General features: G+C 41.6%; 1 protein-coding gene across 4 annotated transcripts in view; it reads left to right on the top strand.

Moving 5' to 3' along the window:
* Window positions 1–2924: 2924 nt before the first annotated feature.
* GRB14 (growth factor receptor bound protein 14) overlaps window positions 2925–19390 on the top strand; it is a 119973-nt gene continuing 103507 nt past the window's right edge. For 2 of the 4 annotated variants that reach the window (XM_057745783.1, XM_057745780.1), the window contains exons 1-2: window positions 2927–3313; window positions 4576–4708. In XM_057745783.1, coding sequence (XP_057601766.1) covers window positions 3123–3313; window positions 4576–4708 — 324 coding nt within the window. In that variant the 5' untranslated portion in view covers window positions 2927–3122. Of the gene's footprint in view, window positions 3314–4575; window positions 4709–19390 lie in introns of all 4 variants that reach the window. The other 2 variants (XM_057745781.1, XM_057745784.1) reach the window with 2 other exon arrangements.

Genomic DNA, 19390 nt, shown 5'->3' with positions numbered 1-19390 from the left:
CTGCCAAGGATGTGAAGAACTGGGGAAACTTATGCATTGCTGGTGGTGGTGAAAATTGATGCAATTAATTTGAGAAACTGGCAGTATCTACAGGAGATGAGCACAGACACACCATGACCTCATAATGCCACTCCTGTATACATGCCACGCAGAGATGCACGCACCTGTGCACCAAGAGAAGGGTGCACATTGTTCACTGCAACAGTACTAACAGTCCAAAGCTAGAAATACCTCAGATGTTTATCAGTAGTAGAATGGATACATAAATTGTAGTATTCACATACCATAGGAGAGTTAGAAAAACTACAGATACTTGTAAAAGCACAGAAGAATATCATAAATAATGTGTTAAGGGAACCAAGTCGAGCAGGAAAGGGTCATACTGCACGATTCCATTTAAATAAAGGTCCAAGCCAGACAACCTAATCTATTGTGGGTACAGATGGATAATTATGGTTAAACTATGAGTTGATTACTCTGAAAATCTGGATTGGAGGGCGGGGCTTTTGGAGAATTGACAATAATGCATTTCATGATCAGACATCAGTGTTTGCCTTGTGATGTCATCACACAATTTTGTTTGTGAACTTCTTTTCTGTACATGTCTTATCTTTTCCAATACAAAGGGTTGAGACATTTGATTTGATGAGAAAGGGCGAGAATAAAGCAAGGGCGACACATTTTCCTTAGGGGTGGGAAGGCTAAGATCCTGGAGAGAGACAAAGGGGAAGAAAAGGCTCACACGTCGGGGAGGGGCCAGGAGAAAACTGCTTCCTTTGCCATTTTACAGGCTCAAGTCTAAAGGGACGATGGACGACGGCCACTAAGGGGAGGACTTCAAGGTGTCCGGGAGTAAATCCAACATTTAACATCAATCTACAAGACGAAACTATTTAGGTCCTTCTGAGATTTCTACTTTTCCTTTTTGCCCCTGATTCCTACAGGTGTAACAGTTTTTACTCATGGGGGTTAAAGGAGAAGCAGAAAGCCTGCAAATGGATACTCCCTGATTTCCACTAAATGAGAAAATGCCCAGAGAGGGGAGACACAATTGAGATCTCATTCTAATCAACGCATACTCTTTCTTGAGGTTAAAAATTTATGCTGGGAAGTGAAGCAGTATACACTCATACAGAGAGAGAGAGAGAGAGAGAGCGCTGTTGAGAGTAGGGAGGGGACACACATCAGCCATTGATGCACTCTCCTGTTAGAATGCTCAAACTATGTCATTTTTAGAAAGGAGCAACGGTTGCCTGCAGGACTTTGGGATGAAAATGGGAATGACTGATGCTGATTAGGATGGTGAAAGTATATTTCTTTCTTTATGTCTTTAGATCAAGTTGTCTGCAAATACATGACTCTTTTCTATTTTGCTGGAATGACCGCAATACAGCTGTATGCTTTTACATTAAACTTTCTTAAAACCCATATACAGGATCCAGACCATACTTCAGGGAACTGGATGTGAGTGAGGGCTTTGCCTGGCACACAGCATCCATATGTTAGCTATAATCATGATTAGTGTTACTAATTTTATGCCTCGGGGGATCTACCATTTTGTCCTGGCTTAGCCATTGCACTGTATAAAGGGTCCTGGAGATCACACCCAATGTGTGACCCAGGCCAGTACTGCTCTTTATTGGGTCTTAATTTTGACATTAGGAAAACGAAGCACTTGGATTTTGTAAGCTTTTTGACCCAAAGATTTTCTGCCTCGGTGGAGTCCTCCAGGTTTCTCACAGGCTGGGGGTTAACAAACCCGGGTGTCAACAGTGGTTGGTGCCAAGGTGTATGTGTGTACACAGACGTGGAAGAGGGGGTCTTGCCAGTTTCTTTAGGAGGCAGTCTTTGCCTTTCCCTAGGCAGAGGTTGTGAAGGTTAAGAAAACCTGGTGCAACAGATGCCAGGGACAGATGTTACCTAATTTGGTCAAAGAACAAAGAGTGGGTAAAACCTTTGGAAATCCCGAACAGTGCACTGGGAGGGGGGCACTTACAGGAACAGCAGAACCTGGACCGCCCATTCAGAATCCAGAGTAGGGTTGCTGCCTCTCGGAGGATAAGCACAAGGTAATTACCCCTTGAAATAGTCTCGCTTTGGGGGATGGAATCTTCTGGGCTGGAAGCCTTGCCTGTACTATCACCAGCCCTGTGTTGCACCAGGTACTCCACGGCTTTGAGCCCCAATTTCCTTATCTATAACATGGGGTAAACATCTAATTTATTTGCGAGGTGGAACAGGACTAGGCAGAGTGGGGACTCAGCACGTGAGAGCTGCTCTTATCAGAATTAATAATTTCTCTAATTCCCAAGACGTCAGGTCTACCTACTCACACCTTACTAAGACGTTCTCAAGCATCTCGGGAGTTTTCTACCCTGGCTGGGCCGCCTGGTCCCCGTCCACCCCGCCCCCCACGCGCGAGTCTGCAGCTGCGGAACGCGAGGAAGAGGCACGTGGGGGAAAGACCGGGACAGACCTGGCCCCCGGCCCCCGGCCTCCCGGCACGAGCGGGGCCTGTCATGGCGGCCTGGCGACAGCTTGGGTATCGCAGACAGCGGAGCGGGAAGGATGGAAGGGTCTCGGGGTCGCGGCTGCCGGGACCCCTGCCCCGCCGGCGGTCGGCCGGGCTCCCGTGGGGGCCGCCTCCCGCGCCGCGGGCCCGCCCGGACGCCGGGCTCAGCCTCGCGCTCGAGTGGGCGCCCACCTGAGGCGGCGGCGCGGGCGGCGGGCGGCGGGCGGCGGGCGGCGAGCGGCGCGGGCCCGGAGCCGACGCCCCCTCCCCCCCACCCCACCTCAGCGCCCGGGACCCCGAGCCCGCCCTCCCCGCCCCCTCCGCGCCTCGCCCCGCCGCCCGCGGCCCCCACCCACCCGCCGCTCCTCCCCTCTCCCCACCCTCCTCTTCCGCCCCCTCCCCTCCCCCGCCGCCTCGCCTCCCGCTCGGCCGCGCGTCTGAGGCGCCCGGGCCCGGAGCGCCGGCGGCGAGGCCACCGCACCTGCGGCGCGCGGGGGCTGCCGAGCCGGCCCCTGGCCCCCGCCGGCCGCGCGAGCTCCTCCTCCCCTCGGCCCGCGCCGGGGCCCCCCGGACGCCCGAGCCCCCCCCCCCCCACCCCCGGCCGGCGACCATGACCACGTCCCTGCAAGACGGGCAGAGCGCCGCGGGGCGGGCGGCCGCCCGGGACCCGCCGCGGGCCGCCCAGGTGTGCGGCGCTGCCCGCGGGAGGGGCGACGCCCGCGGCCCGGCGCCGGCGCCCTGGCTGCACGCGCGGGCGCTGCTGCCCGCTCCGGACGCGACCCGCGGCTGGGCTGCGGACAGGTAGGCAGCCCGCGGGGTGCGCGGGGGAGTGTCCTGGGTCGGCGGCCGGCGAGGGGGTGAGGAGGCGGTCCTAGGGGGTGAGCCGTGTGCCCAGAGCGGGGCCAAGTTTGTGAAAGTCTCTGAAGACAATCCCCTTCGAGCTGGCTCCTGCCGGATCAGCAGGACGTTGCGATCTCCCAGCGCCTTATAAATAGCATCCCCGTTTCATTGAGAGCTTCGGGTCTCTCTCGCTTCTGCCCATCGGTGTGAACTAGGAGGCCAGGCTCCAGGCTGACAACCCCCCCCCCCCCCCACTCCTTCTTTCTTCGCGGTCCCGCATTTAAAAAAAAAAAAAGTCTTTTCTTTTGTATATTTAAAAAATCATGGAATAAATGAGTTCACCTCCCACATAGAGTCTCACAGCGACCCTGGAGAGGCAAAGCACGGATTGACATTTGAGCAGTCTTGCTGTTCAGCAGGAAAGAATAGAGGCTTTAAAAGGTTTCCCAATCTCCATAGCATTCAGCACTAAGTGCCTGTAGAGTTCACAATTTCTCACAGACTTTAGGAAAGAAAAAGGCTGCAACAATACAAAAATCTGTAGTCCTTTATATTCATACATTTAAGTGGTGCCTTTTTCTTCTTCAGATTTTCAAAGTGCTTCAACTTCACTGAAGTTAAAATTACTCTGCAGTGGACTAGAGCACATTAATACTAGCAAGTTCTATTCACTTACCTCTTCAAAAACACTGCCTTGCAGTTTAGTATCTATAAGCACTTGAAAAGTCAACAGACTGTGTGTGGGCAACATTGTGAATGAAATTTGAAGTGAGATGAACCACAGCTATAATTAATAAGCCATAACTTCCAAAAGTGATTAGTAAAGTAGCATAGGGATGAATTCAGTAAATGTTTATAGACTTTGTCAATTTAGTGGATGCAAAACACTGTCTAGCCTCTCAGGATGATTTTTGCATCAATAATTCTGTGGTCTGTATTGCAGCTTCAGGAAAATTATCAGCAGTGCTGGAAATGGTGTTTCCAGGCCTGGTGATTTTTTTTAAAGGCCCCCCCAAAAAGAATACAAAAGAAGATTGATTTATATCAATTAACTAACTTATTTTGACTCACAGAAAGTACACCACAGGCTTTCACTGTATACTTTATATAATATTAGTGTTGTCACAGAGTGGTGCATGCTGGCCTTAACTTTTTAATCCTGACAGCAATTATATTTTACATTCTGTTTTATGTAAATTACATCCTATGTTCTCTTGGTGTAGGAGAAAAAAGAAAGATCTTGATGTTCTGGAAATGCCATCTATTCCAAACCCTTTTCCTGAGCTATGCTGCTCTCCATTTACATCTGTGTTGTCAGCAGGCCTGTTTCCCAAAGCAAATTCAAGGAAAAAACAGGTAAGCATTTAAAAATGTTCTAATTCAAAAATCTTAGGAGTTCTACATCCATTCAGTCTTTAAGATACCTAGTAACTTACAATATTAACAAAGGATTAGCATGGCCTATTTTAAATAACTCTGTTGACTGATATAGTTCTTAGCCATTAGTTTCCTTTAGGGTCTCAGTTTTCACATCTGTATAATGGGAAGGTTAAAACTTACCTGTCAGGCTTTTGGGATGGGTTAAATGAAAGAATATACGTAAAGTACAGAGCCTGGGAGCTATTATTATTCACATTGTAGGTGGGAGAGTTATACGTGGTAACAGCTGAACAATTTTAAGTCAGAAATTAGAAGGGCTGGCAGTGGTGTTGGGGTGAGAAGGGAATTGACTGGTTCCTTTGATACCTTCTTGAATCTTTCACCCAAGCCAAAACCTAAGTTTTCAAACCAAGTCAATTTTATTTACTAAAAGAAAGTGATAAGGGTGAATCTGTGGTGAAAGGTAATAGGAGTTTTGGACTCCGCAGTTTTTTTTTCATTTCAGTAAATTCCTCAGTTTGGAGGCTTCTGGCTGCAGAAGGCAGATGACTTGTAAGTGATGATTAGCTTATGAACTTAATTTTTATGACTTTCTTTCTTTTCAAGTTTCTATTTTGGGACTGACTTGAGCAAATTAGACTTGAAGGACCAAGCAACTATGGAGAGATCCATCATAATTATACATATTTTGGAAAAAAAAAATTACTGTGTCCTAGGATAATCCCATCTCTTTTGAATATACTTCTTCTCAATGTTTGAATCAACAAAACAAAGAGAAGCTTCACTATGCAAAATGTACCTTGTTCTTGCAAGGGTAGAAGCAATAAATTTAAGCGGTTAGATGTTTGCAGTGAGGAGCGGGATAGTGAACAGAGCGGAGGAGACAGTCGATTATTTTCCCCCGTGTGTTGTTCTCTTTCGTGTTTTCTGCACTTTTACTACCTGTGATGGGTTCAGTAATATGTGTTTATAGTTTTAGGAATGACGGAAATGCCCCAGGAAATAGGTGAATTCTTGATAACATCTAGTAATAGAGACAGTAGAGAAGCATTCCATGGAATGTTGTATTTTGATGGATGTCTGGTATAATAAGGCTTATATACTTGTTTTCTTGGGAGGAGGCGGTTGCAGTTTAATTGGTACACGTGCTTTTGGATAAGGATTGGAGAAAGTGGGAGCAGAGGTATGTTCTGAACTAGAGTCTTGATGGGGGAAGCAAGTCCTTAAGTGTGTGGGACTGAGACTTTGGATGGGGAGATGATCAAGGAGTAGACTCTTTCAAGAGCTTTAAAGTCAGAGCCGTAGGAAAAAATAGCCCTGCTGAAACATCTGGGCCATTTAAGAGGTTGGCTTTTGGGTTAAGATGTAACATGGGAATATGAATGATAGATTTGTCTGTGCATCATGGTGGTGGAGAAAATTGATTCTGCACTGTCCCTGGGATCCAGAGTGGGAAGAGGTAATGTCTGATGATGGCATAATAGGCATTTGGGGAATTTAACACATTGTTTCCCTATTTATGGAGGGCCTGCTGTGTTCCTTGTACCATCCTAGGCTCTAAGACACCAAGCAAGGAAAAATGCTATCCAAAGGGTGTTTATCAAGATGGGGCTTTGATTCAGGGTTGGGTTAAGAGTTAGGAGTTGAACAGAGGAAGGGGAGAAGAAGGAGAGAGGACTGGGTTTACTCCAACTTTAATTTCGTGAGTGAGCACTGTGAGAATGCCTGGTCTACCAGATGTGTCCAAGGGGCGGGGTTTGTTTTGAATAGGAAGAGGATGTTTTATGCTGAAGTTAATACAGGGAGAAAAATGAGAAAGGGTGGTTATGAGTGTCAGGGTCAAGTCAGGGCTTTGGCCTAAGTATGGGCAGTCATCATCCTAGAGTAAGACATCTGATCTTGGGGAATGTTAACGTTTCTTCAGATCAGGTTTAGTAAATTAGCAGAATGGGAAAAGGGTGCTGTGCTACCCTTGACTTTGACTGGTTTCATGCTTGGGCCTTGTGTCCTGTTTCCACAGTGACCTTCTCAGAGAGCACTGGTCCCACACAGACAGCTATGCTGTTGCAGGAGCAGAGTTCTGGCCTGACTCCTGGAGACCAGTCCCAACGGGGTGTTCCCACCTGAGAAAGGCCCTTCCTGCTGCTCTCTTCCTTGGCCCAATGATTGGGGGTCTCCACGAAGAGAAGGATATCCCAGAGTTGGGGAAGAGGAAGGCTCCTTTTTGCATTCTTTTATATTGTCTTTTCCACACCTAGACTTTGCATTTAGAATGACCCTTTGTTTTTATTCCTTTGTATATGCTCAGCTCTTTGTAATGAGGGAGGTTTTGGGAACAGTGACTCTGTGTCAGTAATTCAAGCTCAGTGTCTTTGTGACACAGATAACCCTTTTACAAGATGATATTTCAGGTTCAATTATCTCTGACCTTCGGTTGAGATGATGCAAATGACTATATGTGCTAGGTTTCTATTGATTATTATTTATGAGTGAAACATTATAGGAGACGATGTCTCATTTCTTTATGGTCTTTCTTTCATTTGTTTTGTTTAATCATTCCAGTCATTTTAGGAATTCTTTTCTCCCCATAGGAAAAGTGAAGAATTGCACTTGTTACTTACAAATAAATGACCAGAAAGTTTGAAAGAATCCAGACTGGAAATGTTAAATTTCATGTGGTTGTTCAAAACCACAGTCAAAAATCATTTTACAGGCCATAAATATTTTTTTTTTATAATCGAAAATGTCTACATAATGCATGAGTGATAAAATACATTGAAGCCACAAATAGGATATGCTTTATCTCTTTTTGCAAATAAAATGTCTCCAAGTATACAGCACAGTATGCTTTCAGTATTTTTATTTTAAAATAAGAACTAGATTGAGATAGAATCTGGATTCTTTATTCCCTTTCCCTCCCCGCTTTTATTTTATAATGCTGGCCAGATATATTTCTTAAGCATATTTCTTTGTGTTTACCAATAAAGCAGATTTAAAGCGTACCTTCCATATATATATGGTTTGGAAAAGTTACTTGCAATTTAAATTTTATGTGAAAAGTTAATGAACTAATGAATTTGAGTATCTTTCTTTTTTTCTCTTTCTGATTGAAATTTACCAGGAAAACATTCTTTAGCGCTTATTATTTGAAGAAAGGGAAAGAATAAGGGATCTTTAGCCCTTGCAAAAGAATCAGTTCTTTTCTGAGTTTGTCTACCCCCAGGTTATTTTTGTGCTTGGACTCAGTTTGTGAAGGAGCTGTGGCTAATTGCTTTCCAGGACTATATAGGAAAACTAATTCAAAATAAAGCTACTGAAGATTTTAAAGATAAAAAATCACCTATGAAAAGCACTGTGTCATGGAATATTCGAGCTAGACGAGATTTTTGAGATCATCTAGTGAAACACTCTTCTTTTACAAATGAGTAAGTTGAGGCTAAGAAGTGCTATGCGGCTGATGGTGTCACAGCTAGGACCTGAAAATTGGATTTCTTGAGGCTTTGATGGCCCTTCTTTTAGGAAGGTACAACTTCCGCAGAAATTGAAAACCATGAGAGTAGCACAGTAATAAGCCTGTATCAGTTGTTGTCAGTTACCTTTCTGCCCATGTAGAAAAGCAGAGGCAACAAATGCCATTTGATTATTTCCACCTAAGGACCTGGATTCCTTTTCTTTTTTTCCTTCCTCAAATATAAGTCTCTTTGTATGTTTTTCATCTAGCTTTCTTCTCTATCTTCTCCCTAAAATTGATATGAAAAATCGATCAAATAATTGGTCTATCAACGAGTAAGTTTTATTAGTATTATTAATAACCAGATTTTGTGTGCGGTTTACAGGCCACAGTCACACTAAGGCCAGGAGGTGGGTCTGTCATCCACATTTTGAGATTTTTTTTTAATACAAAAACCAGAAGTGATTTGCCCATGCTTCCACAGTTTAGATAAAGGAAGATCAAAAAGAATGTCATTTCTGAATGTGTTTCCCCCTCACCACACTGTCTCTGGTCTATTCTGATTGAATTAAACCTTTTTGTATATCTCAGGAAAGTAAAGACTATCCACCAGATAATTAAGAAATTATTTTCCATATGCTCAGCCTTTGATTTCATTTTCATCTCACACGTCAGGGACTATCAAAAGGTAAGTTCATCTCTGTCCCCAAATTCCAGGGCTGCCGATGCCATTCCTTTGCCATGCCAGTAATGATCTCAGTTTATACGTGTGTGTGTGGTTCTCATGTGGCTGCTGCATTAACCAAGCTCACATATTCATTTCTCCAGTATACACAGATGTAGAAAGCGATGAACTATACCCCCGTATTCTCATTTTCCAGATTCAGCAGTTATCAAGATTTACTCTTTTTACTTCACCTACTCCTTTTCGAATTTTTTATTGTATTTGCTGAAGTACAATACATTACTTAAAAAAAAAAGTTATTCCTGGAGATCCTGTCATTGAATCCCTACCTAGTTTTGTATGCATTGCTGAAAGGTACATTTTCTCGTTTAACCAACATGCCATTATGCCCTAATAGAAATAAAAATTCCTTGGTATGATTTAAAATCATTCATAATCACATTTTCTTAGTTGGAATGATACATGAAATCCTCAAATTACAAACTGGTTATATTTCGAAATTTTTAAATTAGGTCTTTAGCAATTTATTTATTTTTAAATTTTTGTTTATTTATTTTTTGGCTGCATTGGGTCTTTGTTGCTGTGCTTGGACTTTCTGTAGTTGCGGCATGCGGGGGCTATTCTTGGTTGTGGTGCGTGGGCTTCTTATTGTGGTGGCTTCTCTTGTTGGTGGAGCATGGGCTCTAAGCGCACAGGCTTCAGTTGTTGTGGCACATGGGCTCAGTAGTTGTGCACGGGCTTAGTTGCGCCACAGCATGTGGGTCTTCCCAGACCAGGGATCAAAGCTGTGTCCCTGCATTGGCAGGCGGATTCTTAACCACTGCACCACCAGGGAAGCCCAGTCTTTGGCAATTTAAATTCATGGAAACAGCATATAAATTGTATCTAGGCCCCCCCAGGTGATTTTACAAAACCCTATATAATGTAAAGTGAAATGCAAATTTTGTCTGTTTGCAGAAAATATAACAGAAACAATACTTGCTCCTATTAGGGTTTCAAACAAATATGTGTTTCCAACAGCAGTTCGCTACTTTTGAATGTTGGCACTTGATGAAAATCATTTTTCTTGGGAGGAATTTGAAAGTACACAGATCTTTGTAGCAATATTGAAGCAGGCTTTAGAACAGTACTTCTCAAACTATAGTCACCACCTTCCTCAGGATCAGCAGGGATGCTTAATAAAAATATGGCCACCTGGCCCTCTTGCAAAACCCACTAAGTAATAATATCCTGGTGAAGGACATGGAATTTGACTTTTTTTTTTCTCTTTGACATATATACAGAATCAGGGGTACTCTTACTCTCTGCTGCTTTCAGGCTCTGGGGCAATCTGACCTTTCAAAATTGCCAACACGTTCATTTAGTTGAGAGAAGGTAGGAATATTACAGATGGACTTTAGTTGGTAGTTTATCCACGTATTGATTGTTTGGAGGAAACAGAACCTCACATGAACTAGTTTGAAAGGTTATGTTATAGTACCTGAAGGCCAGAAGTTCACTGAGCTCATGAGAGATTGGAATTGGGAATCAGAAAGTCAGCAAAAATCAAGGCAGCCACTTTCTCCATTCTCTCTCTTTTGTTTTCCCATAAAAACAGCACATAGTCTCTGCTTCTTTTTCTAAATCCATTTCATCCTCTGACATTTCTCTACGATCTTGCTTGTCTTGATTGTGTGTCACTGCGTGTGGCCCCCCGTGGCCACCCCTATTGGAATAAATATTTCCTCCTATTACTGATTTAGCACATGGTAACTGACTGGAATCTATATTTGGAGAGAGCTGTTAGCCCTGTGTGTTCAGCTCTTATTCAGTCAGCTGTGGCCAAGGGGACACAGGGACCTGGACCGCTGCTCACTCAGCAAGGGTTATGGAACAAATTCTGTGAGTAGGAAGTGCGGGTTCCATAGGTATGATGTATGGAGGTGAAGAGAAAATGATGGAAAACTAGCGCTCTAGTTAAAAAAAGTTCAAACAAAAAACAGTGGACACACAACCAACTTCTTATAATATATGAACGATATATGGTAACCCACTGATTAATTTGGCTGACTTAGCCTGCACGATTCACAGTATCCAACTACTTTTCCTCAAATCACTTAATTCACTTGAAGAGCATTTATTTAACAGTGGTTTCAGTTGGTGCCACCCTTCAGTGATGGTCATCTTCCTTGGTCCTTGTCCTGAGCCTGCATCTTATTGAGGTCCTTGGCCTCTGATGACAGGAGCTATCAGCTCAGGAGCCTCCCTACTTCATGCTAGTTACCTTTGTCTGTAAGAGAAGACAGCTGTCTCTTCCTATTTTAAACGTAAATCCCGTAGCAGATCTTCTGCTTGTCAGGGTTTTATTTCCAGCTTGAAGCTTGCGTCTAATTTTTAGTTAATTTGCAGGGTACATTTGCAGTCCAACCTTTATCCGCAGCATGACTTTTATTTTTTACTTCTTTGAAAGCTCAGCTTCTGGTTTGTTTTTCCCTAGGGGCATAGATTGTGTTCTATCAAGAGAAGGAAAATTGGAGTCATTCATGGTTCAATATAAATGTAGTTCTTAATTAATATAAAAAAGCTTTCTGCAGTTTTATGGATGTTGCTTTGAAACATGTCAGCTTATATGGAATAATAATAATAAACTCCATTGTATAAGCATACACTGATTTGAGGGAGGATAAGCAGACCTGGGAACTGTCCTTTTGGCACTCTAGATAAGGGATAGCTCAACGGAGAACCTAGGAAATGGCCACAAGTCTTTGGGAAGCTTTCAGAATCAATTTAGAAGATGGGTGAGCTGATGTAGGGAGAGCATCTTCTACTTCTTGTCCTTCCCTTTGGTTCCACTTATTGAGTAGTTTTCAAAGCCACAGAGAAAATAAATACGAATAGGAGGATTAATATTCTTAACTGGTCTACAGATGCTTCTGTCTATTCCGAAAGATCCTTTATAAGTTGGCTGTTTATTTGCATGTGTTTTTCCATAGTTATAATGTTAGATGTGGTGGTTAGGTTGTTAGGGCATGCAGTAAAAGTTTTTTAACCCACAATAGCTCCCCCAGATGGTAGGTAGATTTACAACACCCAGTGCACAAGTTTTTAATACAGTTTCTATGGAAAGATGTAGGACCATATGATGTAACTGAATGATGTTGGACTAGGAATCCACAAACCTAGTTTTTAATATGGTCCTGCTGCTGCTGAGTGATGTGATTTGAGCCTGTTGACCACACTTTCTGGGCCCGACAGTGCTACAGTTTTATTCTATTGCTAAAGCAAGTGATTCTAATGGCTCTTGAAGAATTAACGATTCCGTAGGAGACAGGAGGCTTCTTTGGTCCTATTGGCCCCAGCAGTTCCCTCTCAGTTTTTGTTCAGATCTTCTCACGTGGTTACCATTCCTCCTTTGATGAAGAGAACATTTGGGTGCCATGGGGCAAGGTGCACAGAAGCCACCTTTATGGAGATGATGGGGGCAGGAAGGAGCTAGTAAGACTCAAAATTGTGCATCAAAGTCTAGGTCCAAGTAATAGAAAGTCAGAAAAGGTATCGTATCTGGGAGGGCCAGGTTGGGTGGTGAAATTGTATTTAAACTTAGATTTAAATAAGGTTTGAGATTAGATATGAACATTGGAGGCCGGTTTAGGTTCAGTATGCACTTGGTTGTGCTTGGCTTAAAGGGTTTGAGGTAGTCATAAGTTCTTAGTCCTCCTCAAAACTCCTCTTGCTCAAGTCATCCACTTGATCACTCAAGCCAAAAACCAAGGAGTCCTCTTTCTGGCCTTCTGTCCAGTACTGCTACATCTTTCATCACAACATACTTGAATCCATAAACTTCTTTCCATCTCCACTGCTGCCATTCCAACTTGAGCAACTGTCTTCTGACGTCTAGGAGCCTTTTATAAATGGCCTCCTTGCTTCTGTTGATACTTTAGCCTATTTTGGTCCATTTTTCATACACTTGCTAGAATACACTTTTAGAAATGTAGACCACATTGTCTCACTCCCTGGTTGAAGACTTTTTGATCGCTTAGGATAAAATTCAAAATTCTACCTTGGCCTACAGGATTCTAAGTGGTTTGGCTTCTCTCTATGTCTTAAACCCTATCTGCATTCTGCTCTTTATTTGTTATACTGCAACCACAGGAGAGGGACAGTCCTACCTGAATGTGAACTTGGCAAGCGTTTTTCTACCTCAGAGCCTTGAGCTTGGCTGTTTTCTCCACCCGGAACTTTTTTTCCTGGTTCTTTAGAAAGCTGACTCCTCTTTATTCTTTAGATCTCAGCATGAGATGATCTCATCAAGGAGGCCTTTTTTGACTAGTCTACCTAAGGTATCCCTCTATACCATTTCCCAACCCCGCCATCCTGTCATGTTTCCTAGTATATTTCCTTGGTTGTACTTACTATAACCTGAATTGTCTCATTTATCTATTTGCCCTAATTATTGTTTTTCTCTCCAAATAAAATGCTTTTGGTTTTATTGTTCTTGTGTTCTTTCCTTAAAAGAATTAATGAGTAACTGGATTATTGAATATAAATAGTTAAAACCAATTTAACAAATTATATTTTGACATATTTATTCTAATCATGATCAATCATCCTCCTCTTCATCAAATTTTAAAACATATTTCTAATTTTATTAACAGATTCTATCAACAAAAATAAAGTTATATACTAGGCTCTTGGACCAGTGGGATTTTAGCAGTCTATATCTTTTGCTTTCATTACACACATAGGAAATTTTGATCATGTGTAATGAAATTAATAGATATATTTCTGACTTTAATCATTATTCTTACTTAATGGAATTATAAGTGAAAAGTGCATGGTCGATTGTTACACTTCCAGCCTATTGTGTGTTAAAAATCCACACATTTAGAAAAAAATAAAGTGGAATATCAATTGGGTTTATAATACGAGTCTCTCAAAGCAGGGAGTAGATGTTAGTAGATGTTTTCATTATTACCTATTAATGTCATTGGTAAATGATTTAGGGCAGTGCTCATGATGTAGAAATGGGGAGACATATACCCCTTGGTTATACATGAAGACTTTCCAAGAGATTTACAAACTCAAAGATTTAAGATAACCAGTTTTCAGATTCTCATCTTCCATATGTACTTTTTCCTAAAACCTACCTGTGTTCACAGTAACCTTCTCACTTGGTGCATTACCCTGGGGCATATAAACCTCCAGGGCATCACACACAGGGAAAGTTTCCTTTAATGATTAATCAAAGTACCATGAATCAGAAGGGGTTCCTGTCTTTTTATGCCTTTTAAGAGGGTGAGTCAAAAATTATCCACACTCTGGCTGTAGAATTTATTTTCATTAACTTTTAGAAAAGACAAATACATCATTTTTCGACATAATCTCCTTGCTTTTCAATACACTTTGTCCATCTGTCAACAAGCTTTCCTATTCCCTCATTAAAAAATGTTTTAGGCTGAGCTGCGAGCCACGAATGCACTGCTGTCTTCACTTCTTCATCAGAAGTGAATCCTTGTCCTCATAGGGCTGCTTTCAGGGGACCAAACAGGTGAAAGTCGGATGCAGCAAGATCAGCACTATAGGGAGGATGCTTTAACACCTCAAAACGAAGTTTTTGCAGATTGTCGACAGTGTGGACAGAAGTATGTGGCCGTGCATTGTCATGCAAGATCACAGCACCCTTGAATAGCAGTCCTCTGCATTTAATCCAAAGTTCAGGCTTCAGCTCTTCAATAAGCATCTCACCGTAAGGAGCACTGTTGATTGCTGAACCTTTTTCCTGACACTGTTCCAATACTGGCCCTTGAGAATCCCAGAAAACTGTAAGCATCAATTCTCCAGCTGATGGTTGACTTTTGAACTTTTTCTTGGTCGGCAGTTGAGGATGTTTCCATTCCATACTCTGCCATTTACTCTCAGGCTCGTAGTGGTGAATCCGTGTCTCGTCACCAGTAATGATTCTCTTTTAAGAAACTTTCACCTTCCTTAGAATATCTGTCCAAATTTTGTTTGCAGATATCCAAACGCTTCTGTTTGTGCTCTTCCGTGAGTTGTTTCGGTACCCATCTTGCACAGACTTTTTGAAACCTAAATCTGTCATGGATTACTTCGTTTTGAGGTGTTAAAGCATCCTCCCTATAGTGCTGATCTTGCTGCATCCGACTTTCACCTGTTTGGTCCCCCTGAAAGCAGCCCTATGAGGACAAGGATTCACTTCTGATGAAGCAGTGAAGACAGCGGTGCATTCGTGGCTCGCAGCTCAGCCTAAAACATTTTTTAATGAGGGAATAGGAAAGCTTGTTGACAGATGGACAAAGTGTACTGGAAAGCAAGGAGATTATGTCGAAAAATGATGTGTTTGTCTTCTCTAAAAGTTAATGAAAATAAATTCTACAGCCAGAGTGCGGATAATTTTTGACTCACCCTCGTATTTCTGTTAAGGGGAGACATGGTTAGAAATAAGGATTTTGGCTAGTGTTGAAACATTCTGAATTCCAATAACATGATGGTGTGATGGGAGTAATGACAATTTTCATTTTTTATTTTTTGATTTTCATTTATTGGCCTCAATTCTTTCCTCTACTGACTTGTCAAAAGTATATAACCTTTGAGGGAGAGTTTCCTAAGAACAAAGCAAATAGTGCCTCTGTGGGAAGTACTGAATGCTGAAAACGGCCTTTTGTAATGTATTTAAATGTATTTTTCACTATTCTCAACACTTGAGACACATCCACAGCTGAAAAATAAATGCGCCTACGAACACGTGATGTTATATATAGGTTAGTGCTGAGGGTGAGGGAAGTTCCCTGGGAAGCCGGCTGGGAGCCTAGGTTTGCCTGCAGGAAGTTTACTGGGGCTCAGAGCCCTTGGAAACAATGCCTATGGGATGGACACAGGGACAAGTTGGGCTGCAGTGCAGCCACAACAAAGGCATCAGCTGATCCCATAGGAGCTCAAACTGGGATGGCCCTGCAGAATTGTTCGGAATTAGTGCACAGAGGCTGGGCTGCCCTGCAAGGACCTGTCTTGTGCATGGTGGCTCTCTTTCACTGAGAGCAATGGCAGGCAGGGAGGACTTTGCTGGGTCTTAGTGGCTGACACTCTAACAGCTGGGAGAATTAGTGCTTCACTCTTGAAGGGGGCAGGCTTGTATGGTGTGCATCTACAATAGTTAGTAGTTCTGTTTATTTTAAATGCAACAGAAGTTCTTTTGGAGACTTCCGCATTTTTGAAGATACATTGGATAAAACTCAAGGATATAATTTGTACATAATTTCTTTCAGGTCTTATGTATCTTAATATTGGGGTGTTTTATCAAATCATATAATGAAATATTAATTCCAGTCAGTTCCCATCTTTTATCACAAAATACCTTAATATTTTCCACTTTCTATTAATAAAATATACTAGCTGCTAGACTAATTTTTAAAAGTATATACCATTTGCTTTCATTAAAGCCATAAGAAAATGTTATCCTGATGAATACTACAATTAATGGAGCTGTTTCTAATTTTATACTTTATTGTTGAAAATTACATCCAAAAGCTGAAAATCAAGGCAGAAATGTACACTCACACGATTACCAAAGGAATTCATGGCCTTCCTAGCACTGTCACACTCCTCAGAACTCTTAGTTCCATATTGTTTTAATTTTTGAGTGCTTTCAGCTATTTCTTTTAAATGATATATTCCATAATTAATTTTTAGTGGTTTTTAAATATTTTTTTCTCAGAATGCATATTGATACCTTTGTTTGAATTGAAAAGTAAACTTGGACTTTATTTGATAGAACATTAGTCTGATTTGGCTGATTGATTTGAGAGGAAGGACTGACTTTTCCAATTATATGGTTGACATTTTTCTTAAATTGAATGAACTAAATTTACAGTCCTAAACTTTTTTTTAATGTTTAACTCAGAGGGATTAAAACCATTTTTTTTAAATTGAAGTATAGTTGATTTACAGTATTGTGTTAGTTTCTGGTGTACAGCAAAGTGATTCATATTCTTTTTCATGTTCTTTTCCATTATGGTTTATTACAGGATATTGAACATATAGTAGTTTATATCTGCTACTGCCAAACTCCTAATTTATCCCTCTCCTATTCCCTTTCGCCTTTGGTAACTGTAAGTTTGTTCCTATGTCTGTGAGTCTATTTCTGTTTTTTAGGTAAGTTCATTTGTATCCTGTTTTAGATTCCACATATGATATCATATGATATTTGTCTCTAACTATCTGGCTCACTTCACTTAGTATGCTAATCTCTGGGTCCACCCATGTTGCTGCAAATGGCCTTATTTCATTCTTTTTATGGCTGAGTGATATTCCATATATATATATTTTATGCATTCATCTGTTGGTTGCTTCCATGTTCTTGGCTATTGTAAATAGTATACATCCCTAAACTTTTCATAAGAGTATATTTAAAGCACATTATAAGACAAAAGCATTTTATTAAAAAATTGGAAATAATGCAAAAGCCTCATCAGCATGTTGGTTTGGCCAAGGTGTGATAAAATTAGCATTTTCCACCCATATTTTTCTGAATGTTTTACTTTGAACGAAGCACATTTAAGTGAAAGAGAATCATATCATTAATGGTGAAGCCTTTTTGTTAAATTGTCCAGAAATTGAGAAAATGAATGAATCTAATTGGCTAACAAATCTTTTCCAAGTCAGGCGGTTTACAATTCACTGTTTTCAGTTGCATTATAAGAGGCCCTAGTTGATTTACTGGATGATGGATCATTAAAAACTATTTTTAGCTCAGATGGAGTTCAAGGATTGACATTGCCTTCTACTACTTCTGCACTCTTTTCTGCCTTACCCAGCTTAATTTTTCTCCCTAGCCCTTACTGTCATCTAGCACTTACTGGCGTATTCTGTGTTTACACATGTATCTGTTTATTCTCCCGTTGCCTTTTCTCACTAGAACATAAGCCCTGTGAGGGCAGCGACTTTGGTGTACTACTCAATCTCCAGCAGACAGAGCCATGCCTGGCATTTAATAGGCCCTCAGTAAATTTTGCTGAATAAAAGAATAAATGAATGAATGAATGCATGGAGAAGGAGCAGAGGAAGTAGTTATTAAGGGAAGGAAAGAGGGAATATCTGAGAATGTACTGGTGGTTTAATATAAATGATAAAGCATTTGGGAGGAAACTTAGGAAAGTGAATTTAGTTTAGTTACTGGGGGGGTCTGATATTGTTAGATGTTAAAGGAGATCCTCATAAGGATAAAGGTTTGAGTATTGATTTACCACTCTTGGCGCATTCTAAATTTGGATTACTCTTGCTCAGAATGAGTGCTGTTCTTTGTCTCTTTGGTCTCCTGGTAAGCATTTTCAGTCTCACTAGCCCATGGGTGCCAGTTAAAAGGCACGTATGCTTTATGGGACTAAGTCCAGTAAAAGCTTTTCAGTCAACCCACATTCACAGTGGAAGATTACTTTCATTCTTGGGAAGGGTGACACATGCGTGTGAAGCCCAGTATTCAGATGAAAGGGGTATTTTGGTATTATTTAACCGTGTATTGGCGAGACTCGGCCAGTATCTAGTTTCTCTTTGGAGACATTTTGCATTATATTACAGTACTCTTACTGTGCTGTGCCAGGGAAATTAAGATCAGCTGGAACACTCTGTAGGTCATTGGCTTAGACTCTTAGGGCACTGGGAACTTGATGTTTTGTTTTAATGACCTCATTTAGGCTGAGCTTGTCTTTGTCCCAAAGGCATAAGGGCCCCTTTACCAAACCATGTCTGCACCTTGGGAAATATATGGGAAAGGTTTAGAGAAAAGTGATTTGAAAACATTGGGTCAACCTCCATGTAAAGAGTACTTGATAAATTTGGACGCTTTAGTGAAGAAAGATGAAGAGGTGGTATAATTAAAGTCTTCTCAACATGAATGTAGCCATCCAATTCCATGAAATCTGAAACATGCTTTTGAGGTTGAAGAAGATAGTTTTGAGAAAAATGAAAGGAAGAAATGTTTACAGGTCATGTAGCAGTTCATGGGCCTTGTGCTCCGGCAGATGCTTTCTGCGGAGATTTCCAGAGCACGGCGCTCTTGTGGAATGAAGCACCTCCTCCATGTTTCTCACAGTGGGGGTGTACGGCATGTATATGCATATGGGGTGGGTGAGGATTGTGGGAGGGCCATATGGAAAGTTGCATGATAAACATGGAACACCTTTCTGGAACCATAATTTTAATTGAAAATGAGAGGAAACAGTTTTATATTAAAATAAACACTCCTAAAAAAATAAACCCTCTTGTTTTTATGAGTAGAATGCACATGGATTTTTAAGAACAAATTATATACCTTAGAGTTATTGCCTACCCTGAGATGGCAAGGGCTGTGTAATGACCTTCTTTGGCATTTTTGGTAGTTCTGGTGGAAAAATTTGGGAAATACTAGTGTGGTTTTCAGTTCTGTGGGGAGTGGCTTTTTGTAATCCTCAGGAGGATTGGCTGTCATCTCTCTTTTCCTTCTCGGTTCTTCTCTAGCCAAAGTTCTTTCTTGCTAAAGCTTCTCTGATTT

Source organism: Hippopotamus amphibius, chromosome 8 (genome assembly GCF_030028045.1).
Source record: "Hippopotamus amphibius kiboko isolate mHipAmp2 chromosome 8, mHipAmp2.hap2, whole genome shotgun sequence".
Taxonomy (NCBI): Eukaryota; Metazoa; Chordata; class Mammalia; order Artiodactyla; family Hippopotamidae; genus Hippopotamus; species Hippopotamus amphibius.
The sequence above is the reverse complement of the archived record's forward strand: the minus strand, read 5'-3'. Positions and strand labels throughout refer to the sequence as shown.